The sequence below is a fragment of the Prionailurus bengalensis genome, chromosome E2, assembly GCF_016509475.1.
Source record: "Prionailurus bengalensis isolate Pbe53 chromosome E2, Fcat_Pben_1.1_paternal_pri, whole genome shotgun sequence".
Classification (NCBI taxonomy): Eukaryota; Metazoa; Chordata; class Mammalia; order Carnivora; family Felidae; genus Prionailurus; species Prionailurus bengalensis.
The window spans coordinates 51,744,809-51,771,466 of record NC_057352.1 but is presented as its reverse complement, the minus strand read 5'-3'; the positions used below and the strand labels follow the sequence as shown (position 1 = coordinate 51,771,466).

Below are 26,658 nucleotides of genomic sequence, written 5' to 3'. Positions count from 1 at the left end.
AATAAATAAATATTTAAAAAATTTGTTTTAAATAAAGAAAAAAGAAATATCTGACGTAGTAATCAGTACGAGCTTATTGCACACTCACCAGAAAGACAGCCACAAGTCAGAACTAATGAGATCACCCTCCGGATAGACCCCTGCCATCTCCTAAAGGAAGGTGCGTCTGCAATAACCCACCAGCATTTTTGCCCTAGAACTTCCTCGTTCCTGCTCCCTTCTGCCTAGAAGCCTTTGACTTTGTACAGCATCTCAGGGCAACTTGCTATCTGCTAGATTGGATGCCGCCCCATTCAGGAATCATTGAATAAAGCCAATAAGATCTTCAAATTTTATTCACTTGAATTTTTTTTAAAAGATGAAGCAGAAAGAAAGAAAGAAAGAAAGAAAGAAAGAAAGAAAGAAAGAAAGAAAGAAAGAAAGAAAGAAAGAAAAGCCAGACAAACCTGGATGGAAGGGGGAAGAATGGAGTGTGCTGTGTGGCATGTGGAACAGGGAGAATTCTTGACTCGAGGTAGGAAGACCTGGGCTTGAATCCCAGCTCTATCCTGGTTGTAGTTAAGCGACCAACCAGTGGTGTTGATGGGGATCCGCTGTGATCGCTGACGTAGTGACCAAATGCGAATACGAAAATTCTTTGTGGTAATGATGGCAGCTATCTATGTCCAACCCAGTGCTGTCCTGGGCCAGGTCTTGTCTTGGGGGCATTCTAGATATTTCTTTAACCCTCACAAGCCTGTGCTTTCCAGATGAGGACACTGAGGTGAAGTGAAGCTAAGTGACTTGGTGAAGTCACACAGCAAGAGTGAGGCGGGGCTGGGTTGCTAAGGGTCCCGGGAGCTGGTCTGTCACCTGGACAGATGGCTGAATGTCCCCCCAAGATGCTGCTGAGGTCGCCTGCCCCTCCCTTTCCCCGTGTGTGAACCCCAGGAGTCCCTCTGGCTCCTCCCCCTGCTTTTCAAGGTTGGCTCCTTTCTAGCTCAGTTCCCCAGGGGCTTGCTCTTCAGCCTTTGGCAAAGCTGAGCTCCCCACCCTGGGATCCGTTCACATGTGAGCCTGAAAGACCAAAAAGCAAAGTTCTGGGAATAAATTCAGGGAACTGAATACCAGCCCTGCGGACAGAGGAGCTGGGTGGGGAGAGGGAGGTCAGTTTAGCCTGGAGAACAACTAGCAGATCAAAAGCCAAAGGACACAGATTTGTTATAGACCAGGAAAGGCCACCAGGGTAGAGCCTCATTTCCTTCTGGAGGCTGCTGTAGGCCGGGCCAGGCTTCATTCTCCCTTGTAATTCCAGAAATCCCTGGCCGAGGAGAGAGTCAGAACATCTCCCGACGAGCAATGGCAATTGGGAGAGCCTGAGAGCCTGAGATGCACTTCTTATTTCTGAGGATCTGAATACCAATAAAGAAATTTCATTAAGAAGGCAGAGTCGAGCTGGGACCTAACGAGAACATCACGAACCAGCACGGTCACCTCTGGAGAAAGTCAAGAGTTGGAATGAAGAGGTGTGCGGGTCGAGGACAGGTTCTCGAGTCTGGTGTTACCCGTGCTCATCCCAAATGTAAAGTCCGCCATCTCAGGGGCTTCCCACTGGGACATTTAGGAGACAGGAAGGGGCTATGGAAACGGAACCCCAAGTTTCCGCTTATTATTAGGTTTATGATAAGGGGTTTCAAGTCTTGAAAAAGAATCATACAACCCCCCCCCCCCACCGGCCGATTACTAGTCTCTTTCTGCACCCACTCTATCCTCCCCGTCTCTGAATCCACACACGGACCCACTTCCGCTCTGCCAAACCATTGGAGCACTGGTGGCAGACATTAGGAAACTTAAAACCTACTTCCGACGGCCTCCTGCCAAGATAAGGACACTCTCCAACCAACCCCCTGCCAGTGCCTCTGCTAGAAATCCACACTAATTCGCCCTGCCATCCAAATTTCACTCTGTTCTTAAATTCCCCCCAAGGACCCCACCGTGTCTTTTGCAGCTGTTTTCTCCCAGCCTTGATGCAGGGCCCAGTCAAGTTTCATGAATTGCCTTTGGTCTCTTTGGTCTCTCCCACTCGAGAACAGTCCTCCAGGGTGGCAGCACAGAATAATGGCCCCCAAAGATGTCCATATCCTAATCCACACAACCTGGGAGTATGTGACCTAATGTGGCTGGAGGGACTTTGCAGGTGTGGTTTAGTTAGGCGCCTTGGGTTGGGGGATTTTCCCCGATTACCTAATGTCATCAGAAGGGGTCCTTGAGAGGGAGGCAGGAGGGTCAAAGTCAGAGAAGGAGATGTGCAGATTGAAGCAGGGATTGGAAGGAAGGAGGCAAATATTTAAGGCAGCTGGAGAAGCTGGAAAAGGTAAGGAATAGATCTAAGAGCATCCAGAAGGAGCAGAACGCTGACGACACCCAGTTCCTCCAGAACTGGGACTTCTGGCCTCCAGAACTCTGAGGTAACACATTTGTAATACACTTGGTTTAGCCACCAGGTTTGTGGCAATTTATTACCGCAGTGACAGGAAACTGATACATAAGAGCTTCTCCAATTCTTCACGACACGGACCTGTTCCTGATGTGCACGGGAGCTGTACTACAGAACCCTCACCGTAGTTTCCAACTGATTCAATTTAAGTTAAGCATTTTCATCAAGATCCTCACATGCGTGCTGATGGGTACCTGCCACATGTCGCACCAGGAAGATATGGTCAAGTGGCCCCCCAGCTGGTCATGCGACACTCAGCCCCTGGTTCAGGTGGTCTCGCCGTCTGATCTCCCCACTGTAAAGGTACACCCCCCCCCCCTTCAGAGTTAATAAATAAGGCGTAGGGTAAAAGCTTAAGAACATGTGATTGTCCTGCTCCTCAACAGCCATTCAACAGTTCTGATGGCATGGCAATTGCGTAAAGTGCGTTCCTGAAGCCTGGGCATTTTGTAATCTACACGGTGGGCAGTGGGGCAGGTGATCAGGGGCAGGCCAGTCGTCAGCTGGGCCTGGTAGAAGCCATGGAACAGGGATTAAAGCTTTCTGTGGCCTCATCTGTGCTATAATAACAATGGCGAGACTGAATATTTATTATGGGCTTACTGTTTACATTCACTGACTCAATTTTCTTCATCTCCAGATTGGTAATGATAAGAATAGTAACGAGAATAATAAACAGTAGGTACAATGTATTGAGTATTTATTGCATAAAAATCCCTGTTCTAAGAGATATACACACCTTGGTGTTCCTCATCTGTAGCCTGGGAATAACAGTAAGTTGATGTGAACCGTTTAGTAAGCACTTAATAGATTACAAGCCCCTGTTCTGATTTAAAACCAGGGCCTCCAATAGTGCCTGGCACACAGCAACCAGCACGTGCATTTTATGAATACATGTTTGGTAAATGACAGGACCCTGGCACAAGACACCTTTTGAATTTTAATTTTTTTTAATTCATTTTATTTTTTTTTGAAAGGGGGAAGGGGCTGAGGGCAGAGGAAGAGAGAGAATCTTAAGCAGGATCCACACTCAGAACAGAGTCGCACCAGGGCCTCGATCCCACCACCCTGGGATCATGACCCAACCAAAATCCAAGAGTCAGATGCCCAACCCACTGAGCCACCCAGGCGCCCCAACAAGACACCTTTCGGAACAGGGTCCCCCACGTCAGCCTCCAAGGGAGCTGACATACTTAACTGACTTGCTGTTGTAGAGACCTGGGGAAAGCCCCCCCCCCCCTCCCCCGTGAGGACACAGCAGGGCAAAGGTCCTGAGATGAAAAAGTACTTGGAGAGGGTGCAGCAGCAGCTGGCTGGAACTGCCCGGGTGAGGGGGGCAGGGAAGGGGCCCAAAGTCAGTGACGTCTGTGGGGGATGCAGGGGCTGTTGGGAGGCTGGGATTTACTAGGAGACATACAGGACCTTATATGGGTGTTTAACACGTTCCCTTTAGCCCCTGTTGGTGAAACAGTTCGGAATTGGAGAACAGACTGAAGCTGGACGTGGAGGACGGTCCGAAATCCGCACCTTTATTTCCGGTCGCCTTCGAAGGAGGGGCGTGGGGGGAGGGGGCGGGGCGGGTCCTATGGGTCTGGGGGCCGCTCCAGGTCCTCGCTGCGGGCGCTGGGGCGCTCGGGGCCGGCCTGCGGGAGCCACGAGTCAGGCTGCGGGCCCCGGCTCCCGAGGGCGCTGGCTTCCGGGCACGCGGGCGGGCGGCTGCCTTTACCCTGTCCCTCACGTCCTCCGCCGGGACGCCCTGCTCCCCACGGACGCTGACTCCCAGGGACTCCGAGGGCAGCCCCGCCGTCTCTGCCCCCTCGCCGCCTTCGCCGGGCTCCCTACCTCTCCTTTGCAGGCCGCGTCCTTTGGGGGGCAACGGTTTGGGGCAGTCTCCTGCCCCTCGAGTATCTCCACCTCCGCCGGCTGCCTGGAGAGCAGGGGGGGGCGGAGAGAGGAAGAAGAGAACGAGAGTGGGGCGGCAAGGGGAGGAAGCCACCGAGATCCCGACAGAGACCGCAGACGCAGAGCAGCCGAGGCGCGAGCGGCGGGGGTGCAAGGAGCGCGGCGCCCCAGAAGTCCCGCCAGCCCGCCCCGCGGTCGGCTGGAGGCTGTGCCGGAGCGAGGGGGGAAAGTTAGCCCATTCCCCTCCTCCTGGTTCCTTCCCCTTCACCCCAGGGCCCCTGCCCTCTCACCCGTCGTTCACCATCCGGGCGCCCCCGACCTCGGGTGGCGAGCGCAGCCTCCGCTCCACCTCCCGCAGCTTGTCCCGGGCCAGTTTCTCTGTGGGTGGGCTGGGGGTCACGGGCGGGGCCGGGAGCTCCGGCGGGCTCGGCCCCGCCCCTCGCCCCGCCCCCTGCTCGGAGTACAACCTTCAGTGAGCAGCTGCTCCTGGCTGCTCTGCAGGGCACGTATCTCCCAGGTCAATCGCTGCTTCAACATCTGCGAGAGAGGGGACCTGTCCGTCTGTCTGTCCTCTCAGCAAGTCCTTACCGGAATTAGGTCATTCATTCATTCATTCATTCGATTTAACTCCATGTGCAGTTCCTGCTGTGGTTGGTGGTGGTGAGACACATTTCTTCTCCAAAAGCTCCCTATATCCCCGTGCACCTCTCAAATCTCTTCTCACTCTCCCCCCCCCCCCACCCCACCCTTTGCTCTTCTTCAAATACCCAAGATGCGCGTCAGCCTCAGGGCCTTTGCATTGCCTTTCCTTCTTCCAGGAGCATTTGCACCACGACACCTGAATGTTTTCCTCCCTTACTTTATGTCTGCATTCAGATGTCACCTGCTTAGAGACGCCTTCCCCACTGACATTACATGATCTATCTACTTATTTTTTTGTTTGGAGTCTGAGTATGCCCCCCTCACACCCCCCAACCATCCTGGGGACAACAAATCCTTGACCCCTTTGGCTTCTCACTGTCTCCTCCTGCTTGGAATGTTGCTGGATGCATCCAGCAACATTAATTGAATGAAGGGATGGTCAAACCATGGCCTTTTCAGGGTTCCCATTTGCCACTGCAAGGGGAGCGAACTCTAGGTGAGCAGAAAGTAAGCAGAATGCTCGGCAAAGGCTACTGCAACAGGCCGGGACATAGATGCTAGACGTGGCAATGGGGGATGGTAAGAGGTGACTGGATTTAAGGTAAAAGCTGAAGGGCTGACTAGGTGGGTAAGAGGAAGAATGGAGACAAGGACTGTCCCATGGAGTTGGGGCTGAGCAGTGGGTGGGCACCGAGCCAGTCTGTAGGGACACAGAAGCCAGGAGAGGAAGGGCTTTGGTTGGAGACAATGAGGATGGCTCACGTGCAATTCCCAGAGGTCCTTGTGCTGGCTCATCAAATTCTCCAGCTGTTCTTCAACCTGAACCCTAGGGGCCAAGACCCAGGAATGAGAGAGCACATGCTAGACTGACACTGAGACTGACACCCAGCCTGGCCCAGTCTGGGGATTCCTCTGGGGGACCCTTGGATCTCTGCCTGGTGCTCCCTCTACTAGGAGCCCCTTTATGGGCTTTCTTCTCCAAGCCTTGTTTCCAACAGCTCCTCTTCCAACAAACTCTCCCTGATGCAAGCCCCACTCCCATGCCCAGCCATTGCCACATCAGGCTGTAGATGTGGGGTTACCCCAGCTTCCTCTGCCTGCAACTCTCTGTAACCTGACAGTTATGGACAGAAATTTGCTCTGTGCACTCCTGCAACACGTTCTTCCTAGAAGGAGAAAGACAGCTCTTAGTCATAGTCTCTAAATAAGCCTCCATTTCCTTCAGCAAGGTTGGGGGGTGGGGTGGTCTGTTCATAACCTTCATCATTCTCCTTTCTTCTGTGACACAGTGGGCAGCATTATGGGCCTCTGAGATGATCACCCTGTTCATCCTGTCCCTCATCAAACCATGCCTTCCCAAGAAACTTCTGTGAGGGGTACAGTAGTTTGGCTTAATAGATTGTAAAGTCCTGACCTGAATTCTGGATCTGCTATTCTACTGGGACCCTGGACAAGCTACTCGACCAGTCTGGGTCTCAGTTTCCTCATATGTAAAATGGTGGTAATGGTGGGAAGGTGACAGTAGTCCTTAACTCCTGTCCCTGTCATTGTGAGGATCAGGTAGAAAAACGAACATAAACTGATACGTGTGGTGTGGTTAAGCATACATCCACTTTATCACTGGGTTTTTCTACACTGTTAAAATCATGGTCCGCCAGGGTGTGAGACATCTGGTCACAAGAAAGGAAAGGTTCAAAGGATGGAGGTGGATAGAGAGATGGTCGGATGGACAATAACTGGATGGGCAGGTGACTGGCGGAAGAGAGGATAGCTGGCTGGACAAATGAAGTGTGGAGGGATGGTGGCTGGACAGAGAAATAAAGGAGGAATTGCTAGAAGGATGGATAGATGGCTGGATGGATGGTTGGGGGAAGAAATAAACAGCTAGATGAATGGGTGATTGGAAAGATGGAGTGAGGGTGAATGGGTGATTGGATGGAAGACATAATGGTTGGCTGGCTGGCTGGCTGGCTTGAAAAGGATTGCATAGATGCGTAGATGAATGGATGGGTGGGTGGGTGAATGGATGACTGGGGGGCCTAAATGGGCAGATAAACAATTGAATGGATGGTGGGAGAGCTGGTAACCAAGAGAAGATTCAGAATAACACCAGTGGGTGAAATTTATTTAATAAAGAAACTAGCAATGAACGTTTAAATGAGTGAGTTAATCTCAACACTATTATCTGATATCAAAGATGAGAGAGAGTCTCAAGTCTAGCTACTCTACAGAAAGGAAAAATGAGAAGTGTGTGTCCAAGGTATATATTCCCTAGCTCTTTCCCCATCCTCCTTCAGGTTGGGAACAAAGTAGGGAAGAGTTGGGCAGGACCTCTTACCTCTGAGCTCCACTTTCCTTCCTCTGGCAGTGCAGCTGGAGGATCCCCAGTGCCTCTGTGGGGAGAGGAACCAAGGGAGCCCTGTGTGAGCTCTTGGGGAATCAGGGATGGGAGGACGTCATGGGCCCCACATCATATCACACATCGGAGGGCACTCAGAGGCCCTGAGTGTTTACTTCGAGTCAGGTGGCCGCCAAGGGACAGATGTGAGCAGAGAGGGAAGCACCCTGACTCGCGTGTCAGTGGGATTCCTCTAGCTATTCTGGGAACGGTGGGCTTTTGTGGGTAGAATGGGGTAGAACAATGAAGACAGAGAGCTGATAAATACCTTGCTTTTTGCTCAAGACCTCCTCTAGGTGAACTTTCTCTCCATTCACTGGAAAACACAGTGACACTTTGAGCCCCCAGGGGCCACACCCCATGCCCCCACTGCCACTTCGCGCACAAGGCATACCAAGGTTACCGAAGGTAAGGTACAGTGCCAGGGCGGGGGGGGCGGTATCTTCTTGCCACCCGCACCCATCTCCTACTGGGGGGGGGCATCCTGATCCAGTTTCTCCCCCTCAGTGTCCACATTCTCTGCAAATGCCAAAGGAGCGAAGACTGCAGAATGCACAGGGTTTAGGCCAATGGGATAGATGACTAGAAATAAATCTGTTATGTCAAGTGGAAATAAAGGCTGTGAAGAAACAAGTCAAGCAGGAAAGTGATGGTGACAGACAGAAGGTGCCATTCCATATTCCGATGGGGCATTGAGGTCGACCTGTTAGAATGAAGTTTGCGCTGACAGCAGAAAGGTGATGAGACAACAAAAGGCAATCTGGATTATAGGGGTAAGAGCAATGCAGGTGGAGGGAACATCCATGCAAAGACCTTGAGGCATGCAGAGAACATCAGCAGTGCTCCTAAGATGTCTGGGTCCCTCTCTTAGTGCCACTTACAGGAGTCCAGTTCCCTGTGCAGGCTCTCCCAGAGAGCTTGGGCCTCTACCATTTCCTCACTGGATTTCTTCTTTGCTAGGCCAAAAAAGAGAAGACACTGTGTGAGCGCAGCCTCTACCTCTGCTATTCTCTTGCACACTGAGACTCTGTACACTCATCTTTAAGAAGCCAGAGGTGCCTGGATTTTAGAGCTGAGGAGGTGGAGGCACTCCAAGTCGAGGTTCTTCCTGGCCAGCTAGGAAGCCTAGGTCCTGGCGTTTACCTTGCTGAAGCTCATTAATCCGGTTAATCAGGTCTTCAATCTGTGGCTCCAGACTTCCCTCTGCAGAACGAAAGGAAGACTGAGCCAGAGAAGATAGACGCCTGGCTGTCTAAGGCAGATGGAGGTGGGTGGGTTGTTGGCACAGTGTCTCTGCTACTAGCAATCAAAACGCATTTATTGAGAGCCTGCTACACGTTGGGTTCTGTGAGAGGCCCTTGCAGGGTGTGCATCCTGCATGGGAAAAAATGGACATTGAACGGAGATACAGGCTATCAATGTGGGCAACAGTAACTGCAGTGGATGGAACAAAGTGAAGGAAGGGGTTGAAGAGGGAAAGGGTAGAGGGTGCTTCTTGATATAGAGGTGAGGGAAGGGAGCCCTGCCCACTCCATGGCGTGGGGAGCATGGAAGAGGGAACCATGCCAGGCGGAGGGACAAGGGCAAAGCCCCAGCAGTGGGAGCGAGTGAGGCAGATGCCCAAGTAATGGCTGAGGGCCTGGTGTGGCTGGTGTGAGTCTAGCGAGCAAGTCAAAAGCACCAGGAGGCAAGGTGGGGCAGGTGGGATGGCAGATCACTCAGGGCCTCCTGGGGCATGCTGGAGGCTTCTGGATGTAATTCTGAGTGTGGTGGGAGTGTGGAGATCTCCCACCTGCTCCACCCTGTTGAAAGCCTGGCAGTCACTTCTGTCCATCTGACTGTGGTCTTGGCCACATTTGAGAAATGAGAAAAATGCTTTCCTCTGTGGATAGCACCTTTAAGGTGCTCCCGTGACAGGGAGATCATTCTCTCTTTACGGAACCATCTCTAACTTCTCAGTCCCAATTTCAGGGGTCTGTATGGAAAAGACTTCCTCCTCAGCCCTCTCTGACTTCAGTCAGCTGCACAGAATTGGGGCAAAAGCTTCCCACCCCTTGCCGGGTCTCACTACCAACCCCTGAGAATCTGGAGTTCTGGAGTTAATAAACTCAAGCCCTTGATTTTCCCAGGCCACCAAATCCATCCTCTGAGACTTTCAGGAGCCTGGATGCTCTCCAAGGTGCTGATTACAATAACAAATTCCTGAGGGTCTTCGCTTTACTGGAGAAGGTTACCAACACCCTGCATTTCCAGTCCCGTAAGTTCTCTACCTAATTTTAGCCTAGGCAGCAGCCCCGATGCACTTCTGCAGGTGGCCATGGGGGTTGGGGGGACAGTGTGAGGGCAGGAGGCAGAAGTGATTCTCTTTTATTTGGAACAGACCAAACAGACCAATGGATCACAGTATTTAAGTTGCAGATGGGCTGGGGTGGGGGTCAAACCTCAAATGTGGCCAGTACCCTGCCCCAGCCCAGATGTAGGTTGGCTCCTGGGCCCCCTCAACAATGGAAGCAAGGTACAGTCATTTGCATTGCCATTTGCCATCGTGTATTAAAAGGGAGGACAAAGAATACACACCCATGAATGTATTTTGTTTAATCTCTGGAAAGATACCTAAGAATTTAAAAATAGTTGCTGCGAGCCCTTGGGTCAGGGACACGGGTGGCTGGTGTTTGTGTGTGCGTTCATGTGTGTAAGAGAGGAGGCTTTTCCATCCTCTTATACTTCTTGAATTTTGAAGCTATATGTTTAGTTCAAAGAATTAAGTTGTGCAAGAGGGAGAATGTGCAGTGGGATAATTTCCCAAGGTTGTGAGTTGAGTGAGGGGTCTGGGTTTGAACCGCATCTGCCTGCCTCAAAACCCCAGGCTGAGCCTCAGACACAAAGACATGCGTGACCTTTGTGCAGCTTTTTCACCATTGCCAGCAAGTCTTCAGGCACCTTCAAAGGCTTGGTCTGCCCTGTGGAGATGAAAACCACAATTTCAGGGGGGAGGGAAGGCCCAGGCCTTCTGGGAAGGGACGAAGGAAGGCGGAGACACCCTTGACCTGGAACCGAGGGCAGGCTGAGGGGCTTCCAGACAGAGCAGGCTCCTGCAAGAGCCCGTCCCTTGTCCCTGAGGTTTACGATGTGTGCTGGATGAATCAGGACTCCTCATGTTCAGCTACTCCCAAGAGGTCAAAGGACACCACGGGCATCTCCTTAATGAAATGAAAGGCGGGGGTGAGAGAAGGAGGGGGTGCATTTTTGTTGCTGCTGCTGTTTATTTTTTTTTTTAATTTTTTTTTCAACGTTTATTTATTTTTGGGACAGAGAGAGACAGAGCATGAATGGGCGAGGGGCAGAGAGAGAGGGAGACACAGAATTGGAAACAGGCTCCAGGCTCTGAGCCATCAGCCCAGAGACCGATGCGGGGCTCGAACTCCCGGACCGCGAGATCGTGACCTGGCTGAAGTCGGACGCTTAACCGACTGCGCCACCCAGGCGCCCCTATTGCTGCTGCTGTTTAGAATCAGTATGAAGTTCAAACTGATGCAGTAGGACAGAAAGATTTCAGATAATTTTTTTTTTAAATCATTATAGGCCACAAGCTGCAAATTCTTAAAGAATCATTGGGTCTGGGGTGCCTCAGTCAGTTAAGTGCCCGACTTCAGCTCAGGTCATGATCTCATGGTTCATGAGTTCAAGCCCTGAGTCGGGCTCTGTACTGACAGCTCAGAGCCTGCTTCAGATCCTCTGTCTCTCTCTCTCTCTTTCTCTGCACCACCCCTGATCTCTCTCTCTCTCTCAACAATAAATAAATATACTCCTCTAACATCTGACTACCTGTATTATAATATGAAAAAATTTTAAAGTAAGGAAAAATTTTTTTAAAGAATCAGTAGGTCCAGGATATGGTCATCAATGACTAGCATCAAAAGAAGACAACCAGGTATTATGAGCCTCCTCGTGGAAGATCACAACACCACTTATGAAGGATACTTGCCAAAACAAAACAAAACAAAACAACAGGAATCTTACCAGGTTTCTATACCTAAATACTAATTCGGAAGAAATAAAAGGGGCAGGGAAACATGTTAAATGATACCATGGGGGTGCAATCAGTGTCATCCAGATGCTGGAAAACTCCAGAGGACAATTTGGTTTCTTCAACAAATATACAGCAAAGAAGAAAAAAAAAAAAAAAGAGGGAGAGGGGAAACTCTATTGATCTTAAGAGACTTGACACAAGTATCATTCATTGGAATTTTAATTGTATCCAATTGTATCCAATGTATTTGGATCTTGACTCAAAAACAATTTTCACCATTTATACTTCTATATGTATTTAACACCAGCCTGTGTCACTTTTAAAATTATAACAGGGGCACCTGGGTGGCTTAGTAAATTAAGCGTCCAACTCTGGATTTCGGCTCAGGTCACGACCTCACGGTTTGTGAGACTGAGCCCTGCATTGGCTGTGCGCTGACAGCGTGGGGCCTGATAAAGAGTCTCTCTCTCCTTCTCTCTCTCTGCTTGTTCCCTGTTCGTGCTTTCTTTCAAAATAAATAAGTAAACTTAAAAAAAATAAAATAAAGTTATAACAACAACAACAAAAAAGCCACAGGAAAAATTTCAACATCTTCAACTCTCGAAATCAATGATAAAAGGTCAAATCCCAGTGACCCACTCCTCTCTGAGGAACACTGGGCAGAGAAAATGAAAGGCCGCTCACAAAACACATACGATAGCCACACGATAAAGGAAGAGATACTTACTCACAGTAACATACAGGGAAAACTCCCTTCTCCTAAGACCCTAAGCTTCTCACTTCCCCTTCAGAGAGACCACTGGTGTTACAAGCTCTTTGTTGTGTAGTTGGAGATAATTCAATTCATATACGAGCACAAGCCCACTCTTTCTATACAAGTAGTGTTGCCTCATGAATGGTCCACGCCTTGTATTTTTCATTTGACAAGGTATACTGGTGATCTTTTTTATTCTTCTTAGTGGCTTCATAGTGATTCACTGAATGGATATACCATGATTTAAGAGAAGCCCCCTTACTGATGGGTATTCAGGATGTTTCCCTTTTTGTTGTTATAAACAATTCCACAGTGACCCTCTGTATTGGTTTTCTTGGGCTGGCATAACGAAGCACCACAAAATGGGTCTTCCCTTGGGGTCTTCCTTCTTTGTGTGTGTCTGTCTTCACCTGGCATTCGTGTATTTCTGTATGTGCAAATTTCCCTCTTCTACTATCTAGTATGACTTTATCTTAACTAGTTATATCTACAAAGACCCTATTTCCAAATAAGGTCACATTTTTAGGTTCTGGTAGACATAAATTTGGGGGAGGGGCACAATTCAACCAGAAAACCATCCCCATACATTCTTTTTTGTGCAGGTATGGGAATATATTTACTGGATAAATTCCTACTAGGCTACCAGCTGGATTAAAGGGCATGTGTGTTACTAAATTTGGTGTGTATTATGAAATTGCTCTCCACTTGTTTCAAGCAGGTCCACAAAAGACTCCTTCCCCGTAATCTTAGCAGCCAAATACGTTTTCAAACTTTTTAATTTTTGCCAAAATGATAGGCAAAACCAGTCTTACATTTCAAGCTTTTTAGTAGTAAATATTAAAAAAATTAGTCAAATCCTCCAGATCAGAAATTCCATTATCTAGGAATCTATCTTAAGAAAATAAACGATGGTGGGAAAATTGTTCATTGTTTCTAATCTTAAAAAACTGAAGCAACCTAAAGATATCTTAGTTAACTACAGCACATTCGTAGGATGAAATCTTTTGTAGCCATTAGAAATCATGTTTTAAATCAGGGCTTCTTTCTTAACCTAGGTTTATTACATTTTGTTAAAATATTTGGTGGTTGGGGTACCTGGGTGACTCAGTCGGTTGAGCATCCGACTTCAGCTCAGGACATGATCTCGCGGTCTGTGAGTTTGAGCCCCGCGTCGGGCTCTGTGCTGCAGCTCAGAGCCTGGAGCCTGCCTCGCATTCTGTGTCTCCCTCTCTCTCTGCCCCTCCCCTGCTCATGCTCCGTCTCTCTCTGCCAAAAATAACCAAACATTTAAAAAAAGTAAATAAAAATTTAAAAAATGTTTGGGGTGATATGTTCACCTTCTGTACATCCTTCTGTCTTGTCTGAAATCCTTTACAAATTAGCATGCATTAATTTAATTTTGCTTTTGAAGTTTTCAGCACTTAATAAGCTAATGTAGAAAAACCTGGACCAAAAGTAAAAGTTTCCTCTCATGAAGAGCCCCTTCATCAAGTTACTCCCCTTCCCAGAGGTAACTACTGCCTTTGAACACACTCAGACCTTTTAGTAAAATGTATTTCATGTATTGCTTTAATTTTTACTTTCTTACCCCCCAAAACATTCAGACACTACAGAAATTGGTGAAGTTAAAATGACACTTTTCCTTCTCGCCTTAGCCCTAAATCTTACTGCCTTTCTCTGATATAATCAGTAATACTAGGTGGGTATGTCTCTGCTTGAGATTCTTAAATTTTTATAATATTCAATATTTGGAAGTGAAACAAAAATTAAAGCTACTTTATTAACAAGGGGGAAGTACTTCTAATTATTTGCTTTCTTTTTAGTGTTCCACACGAAGATTTCCAAACGCACACAAAAGTAGAGAGGACACCATAATGAACTTTTTGATTTTTGGGTTGCTGAGATCTGACAGCTATTAATATTCATCTGTATTTGCTTCAGCTACGTTTTTCCTGTGCTGAGGTATTTTCAAGAAGGCCCTATGCTTCCTGACATTTCATCCCTGGATATTTCATGAAGAGTCTCAGCTACTTAAGGGATTTTCACTAGATGACTCCAAACCTTTAACCACACCAACAAGAGTAACAGTCATCATGTAATACCATCCAGTGCCCAGATAACGTGATTTCTTGATTGTCTCCGTGCCTTTTACAGCCGGCTTTTGTAACCATTTCTGCCAAAGCTCTGTCTGTATTTTTCCTCCCCACCTTATTTCTAGTCCTAGTCATCGTGAGTTATCAGCAAATCTTTTAAATAATCAGACTAACGTCCTGATAAACATTTTTAGGAGTGTATATTATAAAACAGCCTGTACAGCAGGAGTCCCTTTTAACATTTTATTTTGAAATAAATTCAGATGTACATAAAAGTGGTAGAAAAAGGCCCCAGTGCTCTTATCTGCCTTGGTATCACATTTCCCAGTTGTGAGCATTTCTGTAACACAAATTGCAGGCACCATGGCCCATTATTCCTTACTATTCCAGTGTATATTTCCTATACCCAAGGGGACTCTACCAGGTAACCACAGTATAACCATCAAAACTGGGATGTTAACAGTGCTCAAGGTCAGTATATGATCCTCCGATGCCATTCAAAAATCCCCCTATTTCTCTTATATTTTAAAATTATAGAATACATTTTCCTGAAAGAAAAATAAAAGAGAAAAAAAACATCACAAAATACCTCCACCTTTGTGCACTCCTAAAAACCTACGTCCCTTGTTGAGGGTCGTTAGGCCTTTAGCTTCAGACGCTGTTCTGTGCGACATACATAGGGCTCTAGTTGACAAGGCCCTCTGGTTTTTTTAAATCCCAATTTGCTTTCCTCTCATAAAACTATGATCACCTCTGGAGCTCCTTCTGTGTCAACAAACCATGATCTTACGCTTTTAAAAGCCATTGTTAAGGATCTTAAATGAGATTGGATTTTTCCCCCTACTGCTTAAAATAATGTCCGCCACACAAGCATTCCACGATATGCATGGACAGATCTAAATCCAGCCATTTCCCTGATTGCTCCTTGTGTTTTACTTCCATCCGCAACACTCCAGTGATCCTTTGTGGTCCACACATCTGCATACTCTCTGATTACTGAGCACGGTGACTAAAGATACGGAATAGCATTTTAGATGCTAAACATATTCTTCCAAACTGCTTCTAGCAAAGTCTTTAGTGGTCAGTTCTCTGAGTGAGGCAAGAGACAGGCTGTTTCCCCACAGAGTAATCAATACTAGATTTAAAGCCTCTCTTTTTAAAGCCATTTTCAATGGGCTAGAAAATGATAACTTGATATGCTTTTCGATTTTCTCTGCTGCTGGTGAAGTTAATCATAACTTCAATTGTGACTAATTTGAAAGCTTGAAACTAAAATAGTTTTCAGCACAGTTGTTACTATCATAAGTGCTATAGTAACTGCTCAATACATGAGATCTATTTGCAGCTTTCTCATTTCTGTCTGTTCTTTGCTTAAAGCTGGCCCTCCACATGTAGTCCTTATTTAAGAGAGCTCTTCCTGGTAAAGTTATTAGTTATCCATACAATACAAAAAAAAAAAAATTACTGAGTACCTACTATATACCAAGCAGGCCTTGTTTTAGGTGCTGGAGAAATAACAATCGTAACTATTGACGATGCCTGCATAGATAGATCTGGAAAGATGCAATCCAACATGTTATTAATATAACGGTTTAAAGACTGTGCAGGAAGGGGGACAGGGATAGATCAGAGGAGAGCAGAGGGTCGACATTTGAAACCAGAGTGATGGGTACATGGGCCTTCACCATGTTATTTGCTGTAGTTGTGTACATTCCGAAAATGTCTGTAACGAAAAAATGTTAGGGGGAGAGCGGCAGCTCACCGTCTTGGGAGATTTTCTTCTTCTGGCTACACTGTGATTTCTAATGATCTCTAGGGCAATTTTTCCCCTCTCACTAGGGTGTGGGGTGTCATTACTGACAAAATGCAGTGGAGAAAAGCTGTCCGTGGGAGAGGCCATTCTCCATTAAGACCCAAGAGTCCACGCGAAACGTGGCGTGGGCTGGGTGTGAAAGGACACTGGGGAATTACTGGGGATTTTCTTCGGTGTGGCGGCAGCAGGGTGATTTTTGTGACAACATCCACTTCCGTGTTTTGTGTGAAGGGATGCATACCGAAATACACAGGCTGTTGTTTCTTCCAAACATTTAAGTCGACATACCCAACGAAGTTGACAGGAGTTAATCTCGATTGAGAATAGTTAGTTGTCTCCCCTTTGATGAAGGGTTTTTTATAAAAAGCTTAAGTGTTCACGTTTTTAGTACCGCTACTAATATTTCGTTATTGTTACGGGACAGAGCCTCCCTCCCTTCGGACCCGACTGCGGAGACGCCTGCTCGCCCTCCCTACCTTCCGCCTCCCCGGTCTCCTCCACAACTTCCGGCGGCTCCATTGCCAAAGGCTCTAACTTCCCCGCCATTTTCCTACGCGCGGGAGGCTGCGCTCGCGTGCGCCTCGGATGACGATTGGTTAAAACACAAAAACAAAAAAAACCCACCTATGCGAGGGCTGCGGGCTCTGCGGCGCGCATGCGTGTAGTGCGTGTCCGCTCGCCAGTTGACCCGGGCGGAGGAGCAATGAGGCTTCAGCTGTAGCCAAGCGCGGACCGGTGCCCCTGATTGACAGCGCGCATGCGTCTACCCTGAGGCCCGCCAACTCCGGGGGAGGCAAAACAGGAGCACGACTGGGTCTTGGTTCGGTTGAGGAATGAGTGCTGTGCACACACATACGAACTCTAGGGAGGGCCTTCCCTCTCTAGGTTGCTGTGCAGGTTGTGAGTCTGGGACATATCCATGTGCGCTGTGCGGTGGTACACAAGAGGTCGAGTCCCCTTTCGTTTACAAATCCTCACCTGACAGCCTACGCGACGTTTCCTCCTTTTCATAGAGGAGTACAAGGAGCCTTGGAAGCCGAGGGCACCTCCTGCGTAAAAAGTCTGGATCTCAGCCATGTGCGAAGTCAGGTGCTCTGCCTGGGTTACAGAGACAGGTAGGCCCTGGAGGCCACCTTCTCACTACTAGCAGCAGCAACTGCATTGATGGGGGCCACTTTTGACAGGGTAAAGACGAAGTAGGTGAAGGGCAAAGGAATGTCCTCGTGGGAACCGGTTTTAGGCCTTTTATGTACAGGTTTTTTTTTTCTTTAAAATATCCCCACGCTGGTTCCAGCCACAGGCTGGCACCGCATTCCCAATTCCAGAGCCCCTGAGGGCCCCCCCATGGGGACCCTGGCCAGCCCTGGACACTCAGGGCTGAGAGCCCATCAAGGAGGCCGACTCTTGATGCAGGACAGGGGGTGTGGGGGAGGAGACAGCCCCTAACAGAGGCTGGCACATCATCCAGGTGGAGGAGGTGAGGCAGAGGGAGAGGGAGGCAGAGGGAGGCCTAAGGATTTGCCCCAGAGGTGGAGGTGCAGGGGGAAGCAGCCTCTCCCCTGCCCCTCCTGTGCCCCATTTCCAGGGTGGAGACAGAAGGCAAAAGCTAAAGGTGGTGGTTCCCAGCGCTGCTCAATCTAGCAGCCTCTCAAGGTCCAGTGAACAAGCCATTATGGGAAGGTTGGTCTGTAGAGGCAGCTGGGGCTGCTGGGGGTGTGGAGTACTTGGGTGGGTAACGAATGAAGAGCCGGTCCTCCTCTTTCTTCACCCAGCGCAGGAGTTTGGTCACTACCAAGATGGCACCAGCCTTTGTCACCAGGGGGCTGAGGCAGGTATAGAGTTCAAATTTGGAAGTCACCTGCAGGTTTGAGAGGGGACAAGAGTCAGTCGAGCCAGAGCTGGTCATGCCCTGTCCTGTCTGCCCCACCCTAGCCCCATGCCTGTCTCCTGTTTGGAAAACACACTTGGTGAGGGCTCCCACCTGGTGCTACCTGGTCACTGGGCTAAAACAGGTAAGCTAATATCAGGGCGGGCCAGGGGTTTTCAGTTGGGCCAAGGAATCAGCTGGATCTAGTGGCTTCAATTGGGTAATGCTGGCTGTGTGTGTGTGTGTGTATGTGTGTGTGTACTTCCTGGATATCAGTTTGCTCATCTGTGCACCGAGTATAACAACAACAACACTTAACACTTAACAACTTAACAAGCTTAACACTTACGGAGCAGCTGTTGTAGACAAGCCCGACATTCTCCCTCTAGAAACCCACATGGCCTGCCACCTCCCCCTTAGATGCCGTTTCTTAAGTGAGTCATCTCCTGACAAGCCAATTTAAAATCCTGGGCCTACCGTATCTTGGTTTTGAAATGCCATTCTCTACGAAAAGGCACAAGGGCTCGTTAGACAAATGGCTCATTCCAGGACGGGCACAGAGAAAGTACATGATGAGCCTGGAACATCTTGTGTCAGAAAATGAGACTGCTTCAACAGTGATGGAGACGTATCAGACACAGGGGCCAGCCTGGCTAAATCAGAGACCGTTTGGGCACCAAAATAAGTGACAGAAAAGTCTTTGAGCCCACAATGAATTAAAGAAAAATCCCTGAGACCATATTGATAGAAAATTAAAAATTCAACAAATAAAGAGGGGGAGGAGAAGTTCTTCCATACAGTAGTAGAATCTCAACCAATAAATGTAGAAGGGATGATGGAGTTCAAAACTCACCACCTGGTAAACACCAAAGTAGTAACTCTTGCAGGCAAGAATCATTAATGGATATTAAAATTGGTGGACGAAAGTATGATAAAAAAAACAAGTCTGGGGCGCCTGGGTGGCGCAGTCGGTTGAGCGTCCGACTTCACCAGGTCACGGTCTCGCGGTCCGGCAGTTCGAGCCCCGCATCGGGCTCTGGGCTGATGGCTCAGGGCCTGGAGCCTGTTTCCGATTCTGTGTCTCCCTCTCTCTCTGCCCCTCCCCCGTTCATGCTCTGTCTTTCTCTGTCCCAAAAATAAATAAACGTTGAAAAAAAAAAATTAAAAAAAAAAAACAACAAGTCTGACATCATCACCACAAGATATTTGCCGGTTATGAAGGAGGCAAAACACTATAGTGGAGAAATCTGGGAGATGTCACCTTAACCAAGTGATCTAAGTTAGCATCAACAGTGGGACAAACTGATATTGTGGACCTCCTGACAGGATGCAGAGAAGGACACATCACTTACTCGGGGGATATTTTTGCCCAAAACGCAGGATAAAATATCAGAAAAACCCAAGCTGAGGGACACTCTACAAACAAATTAGCTGGTACCCTTGAGACGTGCCAACGACATGCAAAACAAAAAAGACTACGGAGGGTTTAAACGAGACAATAAGTAAACCCAGCCTATGATCCTACGCTGGATTCTGGAGCTGTAAAAGGGCGTTAGTGGGACAACTGGTGACATCTAAATGAGGTCTGTGGATGAGATGATGTTGTAGTGATGCTAATTTCCTGATTTTAATAAGCGCCTGTGGTTAACATCTGGGGAAACTAGGCGAAAGACCTATTTATGGTAATTATTTGTACAGTTTTGCGGCTTCTAAGTCTGAAATTGCTTAAAAATCAAAGTGAAAAAAATGTAAAAGTAAAATAAAATTCTGAGGTGAGAACAATGCCTGATACACAACAGACATACAAGAAGTTATTTAATATATGCGTACTAAATGGCAGAGCCTGGGGGAAGGTGCTATTTCCAATGGGGTCACCTTGACCAAACTCCCTGAATAGCTGACCCTTAATAAACCCACGGGAGGGGAGGCGAGGAGCCCCGGAGACCCGAGGAGAGAACAGCCCGGGGTAGAAGGCACAGCCTGGGACCAACTCTGTCATGTTCAAGAGCGCTGGGGACTCAGAGTGACAGGTGCACTGTGCACACACAGGCAGGGCTAACCGGGAAGCAGGAGGCACACTGATGGCTGTTAATGTGACCTCTTCAGAGTGGAAGACACTGTACAGGTTATTTACAGGGGAACAGAGAACAGATGGGGCTACTGGAGGGCTGGAGACCCCGCGATCCTCCTGGGTTTCAAAGACACACATGTAGCGTCAGGAACAGTGATGCAGGCCAGGGCACAGCGTGCTCCATGGAGGCTGTTACGGTCGGAGGGGATCCGGTGGGGGAAAAGGAGGCGTGAGGTCGGGAACGAACCCTTTCTGACCCCTAGCCGACTCACCCAGGCCAGCAGCGTCTCCCTCTCGGCCACGTGGTAAATGAGGCGCAGGGGTCTGGAGGAGCTGTGAAGGCGCGCGTGCAGGCGGTGGTACAGGTCCGACAGGCGCTGCCGTTCCTCTTCCCTGCCGTACGGGGCCTCCAGCTCAGGGCTGCGGGGACCGCGGGAGGTAAGGCCAAGGTCAGTCAGAGGCCTCCTTGGCTCGCCCGTCTCCCCTCAGTCTAGGGGTTCAATGAAATGAGGCAGCCGAGCCTCCCCCATCGGACTTGGGGTTTCTCAGGGGCTGGAGACCCAGCTTCCCCAGCAAACGAGGGATTGATTCCTTGAGCACTGGATTAGAGTAAGGGATTCCTTGAGCCTCCCTCATTACACGGACACCCATTCGATCCCACCTTTCCAGAGGATGCCCGGCTCTCTCCCGCCTCATGTCCAGCAGAAGAATCTTTTAGTCAAATAAGCCTGCCTGCCCAGCCAACCGCCCATAGGGTCAGGGCCTACCTGGTAAACTGAGGCAGCTGGCGGTGATGGTCGGGGATATCCAGCGGCTTATAGAGGAAGTGGCGGAGGCCGGGTGCCCCCACAGCCTGCACACTGTAGGCAGGGGCACTGCTTGCTGGGGCACTAGAGAAGCTGGCAGCCTCCCGGAGGGCACGCGTGGCCCCGAGGGTGTGCATGCCCTCTTCCACCAGGCGCCGGCAGGTGGCCATGTCATGGAAGGCCTCAGGGTCGGTGCCCAGCAACAGCAGGCAGACAGGCATGGCATCCAGGCGAGCCACGTAGGCGTAGAAGAAGCCATCGGGGTTGAAGCGGGGCAGGCACACTGGCGCCCATGCCTCTCCTGCCGCAAAGGCCGGCGCCCCCACCCAGTCGAGCAGCAACTGGAGGTCGGCCGGGTCCAGGCGGCACTCGGCCAGTACGGTCCGCTCCTGAGCTGCCGTCACCAGTCGCCCTCCGATCGCCAGCACAGACAGCGCCAGGCCGGGTGCGGTGCAGCGGCGCAGCAGCGCGCCCAGTGCTTCCCGCAGTGGGCGCGCCAGGGGCACGCAGCGCACCGCGCCCAGGAGCAGGGCACCGGGGTCGCGTTCCACACTGTCCAGAAGCCGGTCAAGCGTGCGCTCTGAACCGGCCAGCAGGCGGCGGAGGTCGTAGTTCTGCTTGCGCGCGAAGATGCGGGCGACGCTTGCGCGTGTCAGCGTGCTCACTATCTGTGCATGCACAGCCAGCAGCTCCCCCCGCAGCTGGGCTGCCGACTGCGGAGTCCTTGACACGGCCACCAGCAGCAGTGGGCCCTGCTGTAGGAACACCAGCTTGTGGTCCTCTACGGGAGGGAAGGGGGGGGGGGGGGGGGGGGGGGAGAGATGGGTCAGCGGCGACCGGAGGGGATCGGGCGGGGCTCTTCTGCTCTTTGCCTGAACACACACACTGCTGGCCCAAGCTCACGCGGTCACCCCATGGTACACTTGGGCTGGGATAAGGACAACTGGGGGGAGTGTGGGTATTCGCAGAGACACGATGGGTCAAGGAATCAGGTGAGACACACAGCATGGATGACACAGAGCAAGGACTGACACAGAGCCCAGCAAGACACCCAACTCAGCCACAGAGCCCCCGAGGTCACGCTTTCAGATAAATAAGGAAGTTTATCCAGCCAGTGACTTAGACCCGGGCGAGTTAATCACTCAGAACCCAACTGGCCAAACAGACGGACAACAGACAGACGCCTGGCCAGCCATCCACACACACACACATGGACTCACCCCTGGCTGGTGGGCTAGTCCCCCAGGCAGCTGGTGGGCCAGCCAGCCAGATTCCCAGTCACCATCCCCCGGTCTACCTCCTCCTTTGCTCACCGGCGTAGATGGCACGGATGGCATCTCCTGCACTCTGCACGAAGGACACGAGGGCTGTCATCACGCCCATGGTCGTGGACAGTGCCTCCACACTGCCGTACCTCGAGTAGATGGGCTTGCCTGCCTCGCTCAGCACAAACACGTGTTTCCGCTTGCTGCGCCAGTCCTCGTCACTGGGGTCCCCGCCCTGGACCCCAGAGCCACTCTCAGGGCCACCTGTGGGACTATTCTCAGAGACTGCGGGATCCCAGAGCCCACAGGTGCATGATGGGGCCCCTGACTGGGGCAGTGGTGACAGCAGGCTGGGTGGCTGGTCCTTTGTCTCGGATTCTGAAAGAGAACTCCTGGTGGGTCATCTGGCTGTGGACTCCCACTAAATCCAGGTACCCAAGGATTTACCACATCTCCACCGGCTCCCCAGTGACCCTTGCTGCTGACACAGACCTCCAGGTGTCTCCTCTGCCTCTCAATGATACCCAAGAGATCTCTCTAAAACCCCAACAATCCAATCTCTCATTGTCATTATTGAACTATGTCCCTAGAGACTGTCTATTCTTTCAATAACTGCCATTTCCAAGTCTTCAAAGCACCCCAGTGCCTCTGAATGACCATTATTAATATTTCCATCTTCAGTGATTCCCCACTAAAACCTCTGACCCCTCATTTATTCTCCTAGTACCTACTCACCCCTCATTGGCCACCAGGACATCTACTAATATCTCTATATTCTCTCATTTAAATCCTTCGCCCTGCCCCACTCCTCCCTAACCTCTTATTTATTCTCATCAATGTTCACTGATCCCTAATGACCTCACTGACTCTTCTGCTCACCCATGTATATTTTTGATGATAACCACTAACTCTCCCAATGACGGCCATGAATATCCACTAACACCCAGATCTTTAAGCCTTCCTTAATCCACTATTTACTCCCACTGCTGTTCACTAACATCCCAGTGACCCCACAATATCACTAATTCCTCCAATGACTGCCCTGTCACACAATTTAAATATTTTACTCCATGGGCACTTCATCTCCACCATGACCACCATCGACCTCTACTAACATCTGAGACTTCATATGACCTCCACTGACTCTTCTGACCCTGTTATTCTATTCTCCCTTCACTCCAGTGACTACTATTAATCTCCACTAACACCCGGGACTTCAGTGACCTCCTCTGATTTCCCTGACCTCCCTTTATTTTCACGGATAGCTACTCCCTTCCTCACAATACCCACTATAATATACACTAACACACAGGACAATAATAATGACTTTCTTCATGACCATCATTAATAATCACCAATAAAACCCAGGACTTCACTGCCCCCTACTGACTCCCTTGACACTCCTCTCTTTTATTCCAGTCAATATCCATTCATCCCTCAATGACAACCATTATTATCCATTGGTAAGTATGTCTCAACAATTTTCCCATAAAATCCCAGTGACCACATATTCCCTCATTCTCTGGTTGACATTCACTGATCCCCCATGTACCCAGTTACCAATTACCTCCTCCCAGTACCTGCCATTAATTGACAGTAATTCCCAAGTTCTCAAAGACACTACCCCCTACCACCACCATTTATTCTCAGTGATGTCCACTCATCCTTCCTGATGATGCCACTAACATCCACTCATTCCAAAGTGGTCAGTGAACATCGATTCCCCAAAGACTCCCGTTGTGTCTCCACCAAATACCTTTACACATCCAGCTGGGTCTTCAAAGACTCTCCTATAGGTCATCTCAGTCTCCAAATAAACTCATTGATGTCCACGGCCTCCCTACCGATGATCACCATTAACATCCACTAATTTCTGGTTCCTTAAAGACTGCCCCCAACAACTCACCATTGATTCCTCAATGATGAAAACACTGAGTGCCCACTGGTCACTACTGATCCCCTTTCCCACCGCAAGGACTTACATAACACCTTAGCCACCAAAGACACTGACTTCTAAATAGTTCCCCTTCGACTGTATTAACTTTCTTTTGGTCATTCATTGACCTAAACATCCTAAATCCCCATGCCCCTCTGTGACCCCAATCTCTTGTTGATTCATCAAAGACCTGAACTCACACCAAGGCCCCAGGGAACATCCCCTGATACCCACGGATTTCCTTGTCATTCCTCCATGATTTAAATTACACCGTGTGTCCACAATGACCTCCTACTGATCCTGCTATGGTTTAAGCTACTTTCCTGAGTCCCAAAAGACTCTTCGCTGGTCCTCCATTGACCTCCCTCAACAAAGACACTCCGTAGGGATTCCTTCCAAGACCCGAACGAGGGGAAGGCATACCTGTTTCCTCCTGGTCCCCGTCTCCAGGATCCGGTGGGTCTTCGCGAAGCCCTCCACCGTCTCCTGCCACCTCACTGGGAAACCGAGTGTCCTCCAAGTCCTCCACGTCCCCAGGGGGTGGGGCAGTAGTGTCACATCCAGCCTCCATCTGCACATCCCTGTGGGGTAGAAGAATTGAAGGTGACAGGCGGCAAAAGAAAGTTCTTAAAAGCCTCTACTGAGCCTGGCCCCCTCGGACACATTCCTAGTGCTCATTTCCCGTCGGATTTCAACAGGATGAAACAGTCAAAAACATGCCAAATACGCGCACCCTCCAACATTTTCCGAAAAGGGAGGTCCCACTGGGCCTTAGAAAATAAAGATACATACACACCTGTTTTAACCCCGTATCTCAATTGGCCGGGTACCATCACTTCTCAAGCCGCCGTAGCATCACACTTCCGGGTGCGGCGTCCGTCTTGCCACACTTCCGGGTGCGACGTCGCTCCCAAGACGATTCCGGTTGAGGCGCCTTATTCGCTCTCCGCTGCGCCGCAGCCCTCTCTCCCGCCGCCTACTGGTGTCCCCGCACCGTTGAGATGACGCGCGCCCCTCCCAGATTTACGTCTCTCCGGTTAGGGACCCGGTGAGCCGCCTATAACCGCACTGGCTGGCCCGGCTGACACGGGCGAGCCGGGCCCGCTTCTCCTACAGAAGGCTGCCGGCGTGAGGGGGGCGCGGCTCACGTTCAGCCAATCCGGAGTCGGAGGGCGGCACTGCCTCCCTCATGGCCCAATCAAGAGAAACCGGCTCTCCTTCAGCGCTTCCGCCGGTATTCTGGCCGCCTATCTCTACCAGTACTGTGCACTGGCTTGAGATTACACCCGCCCATCTTGACTGACATATCCCCGGGCCCAATCGTAGGCTCAAGCCGATGTCCCTCTTCATTCGAGGACTTTGGCAGCCTCAGTCATGATGGATACTGGTGCCCGACCAATAGTGGTGCTCCGCCAGAACAGAGGCAACTTCACGCTCCCTTATCCACCCGAGAAAGCGAGGGGATGAAGGTGGAGTGGAGTAGTCTGTGCATTGAGGAAATGATTGACGGACAGCCCCCCCCCCCTTCCAATCGGAGCGCTGTGCGCAGCCTGGCCAACCTATGGGACTTGGCTGCTAAGGCGAGAGGCGGGCTTCTCAGAAGTAGGAAGTATTCGTGGGTCCGTCTGCAGTCAGCCGGGCAAAGGGCTCGGCGGACTCTGGAAATAGGGAAGCGCGAACCGTGGACGTGCTCATGACGAGGGGGGAGTGAGCTTACGAAGGCCACATGCAGGCTGCCCAGAGCTTGCCCAGACTCACAAAAGGTCAGGCAGACCTCATTTCCGAAACAACGGTGGGCTGAGCTGCAGGTTTAGGAGTATCCGCCTAAGGCAGGGGCATGGGGGCGTGGCTTTGAAAGGCCGCGGAGCACTGGTTGGTTGAGGAAAATGCCCCTCCGGCCTCTGCGTGCCACCATTGGCTGGGCTAGGGGAGGCGAAACGCCTTCGCCTCTGGGGACCCGCCCCCTAGAGGGTGTACACCTGGTTTAGAAAGATTGCCTGGACTGGATTTGTTCTTAACCTGGGCTGGAGCGGTGGGGCAAAGCCCTTGAGGAACCGCGGAGTGAGCTCCTGATCTCCATCTACACTGGGGAATCATAGGAGAAATAGACTTGATCTCTGATCACTTTGTCTTCAGGAGATTGAAGAGTAAACTCTTCCCTGCCTTCCCGACAGGGGTTCCCTGAATTGCGACTTCCTTTCTCTCTGCGTGGTGTGCTTAATTCTAAGCTCTTTGTCATGTTGGCTGAATCAACCTCCCCAGGTAAACAGATCAACTCTTCCCACACCCAGATTCCCTCCAAAATACAAGGCATTAAAAAACAGCTCCGGCAAGAGTAGATGGGGTAAGTTCTGGAGTCCAGTGAATCTTGGAGACCATAGTAAGTATCCTGGGCTCACACAAAAACTTTTCAATTCATTGCAGAGGATTAAGGCAACCGAAGGGTATTTGAGTTTATTTATATGGCTGCTAAGGAGAATGAATAATTGTGCTTACATCCAAAGTGTGCATCCCCAGTGAGAAATTCTGCATTTCGGGTGAGTTGATCAATCTTAAACTCAATCTCAAGGTGCCCTCTCATCTTCTGCACAAACATTTCCGTACT

General features: G+C 50.0%; 2 protein-coding genes across 4 annotated transcripts; both read right to left on the bottom strand.

Annotated features, from left to right (window-relative positions):
• Window positions 1-3,402: 3,402 nt before the first annotated feature.
• On the bottom strand, window positions 3,403-16,692 carry SYCE1L (synaptonemal complex central element protein 1 like). Of its 3 annotated transcripts, none has more exons than XM_043599722.1 (11): window positions 16,585-16,692; window positions 10,316-10,378; window positions 8,562-8,621; window positions 8,300-8,374; window positions 7,687-7,734; window positions 7,359-7,413; window positions 5,783-5,846; window positions 4,846-4,915; window positions 4,669-4,756; window positions 4,319-4,399; window positions 3,403-4,119 (listed from the first exon to the last, which is right to left on the bottom strand). In XM_043599722.1, the coding sequence occupies exons 1-11, from the start codon at window positions 16,652-16,654 to the stop codon at window positions 3,912-3,914; spliced, it is 882 nt and encodes a 293-aa protein (XP_043455657.1). In that variant the 5' UTR covers window positions 16,655-16,692; the 3' UTR covers window positions 3,403-3,911. The 3 variants fall into 3 exon arrangements, with proteins under 3 accessions (XP_043455657.1, XP_043455658.1, XP_043455660.1); XM_043599725.1 differs by having other exon boundaries at window positions 3,985-4,119; window positions 4,319-4,403; XM_043599723.1 differs by lacking the exons at window positions 7,359-7,413; window positions 7,687-7,734; window positions 8,300-8,374; ... (1 more) ...; window positions 10,316-10,378; window positions 16,585-16,692 and adding an exon at window positions 6,103-7,344.
• MON1B (MON1 homolog B, secretory trafficking associated) lies at window positions 14,525-25,192 on the bottom strand. Its single transcript, XM_043599721.1, has 6 exons — window positions 24,850-25,192; window positions 24,477-24,634; window positions 22,166-22,495; window positions 20,814-21,633; window positions 20,319-20,466; window positions 14,525-17,966 (listed from the first exon to the last, which is right to left on the bottom strand). The coding sequence occupies exons 2-6, from the start codon at window positions 24,622-24,624 to the stop codon at window positions 17,757-17,759; spliced, it is 1,656 nt and encodes a 551-aa protein (XP_043455656.1). The 5' UTR covers window positions 24,625-24,634; window positions 24,850-25,192; the 3' UTR covers window positions 14,525-17,756.
• Between the last annotated feature and the right edge of the window lie 1,466 nt (window positions 25,193-26,658).

Excerpts from the sequence above, each read along its gene's own strand:
- MON1B (XM_043599721.1), bottom strand. The coding sequence starts at position 24,624 with ATGGAGGCTGGATGTGACACTACTGCCCCACCCCCTGGGGACGTGGAG. Across the intron at positions 21,634-22,165 it reads CATCCGTGCCATCTACGCCG|AGGACCACAAGCTGGTGTTC; the intron begins GTGAGCAAAGGA and ends TCCCTCCCGTAG. Across the intron at positions 20,467-20,813 it reads CAGCTGCCTCAGTTTACCAG|CCCTGAGCTGGAGGCCCCGT; the intron begins GTAGGCCCTGAC and ends CGGTCCCCGCAG.
- SYCE1L (XM_043599722.1), bottom strand. The coding sequence starts at position 16,654 with ATGGCGGGGAAGTTAGAGCCTTTGGCAATGGAGCCGCCGGAAGTTGTG. Across the intron at positions 5,847-7,358 it reads AAGGAAAGTGGAGCTCAGAG|GGTTCAGGTTGAAGAACAGC; the intron begins GTAAGAGGTCCT and ends CTTGGCCCCTAG. Across the intron at positions 4,400-4,668 it reads GCCCGGATGGTGAACGACGG|CCGGCGGAGGTGGAGATACT; the intron begins GTGAGAGGGCAG and ends CTCTCCAGGCAG.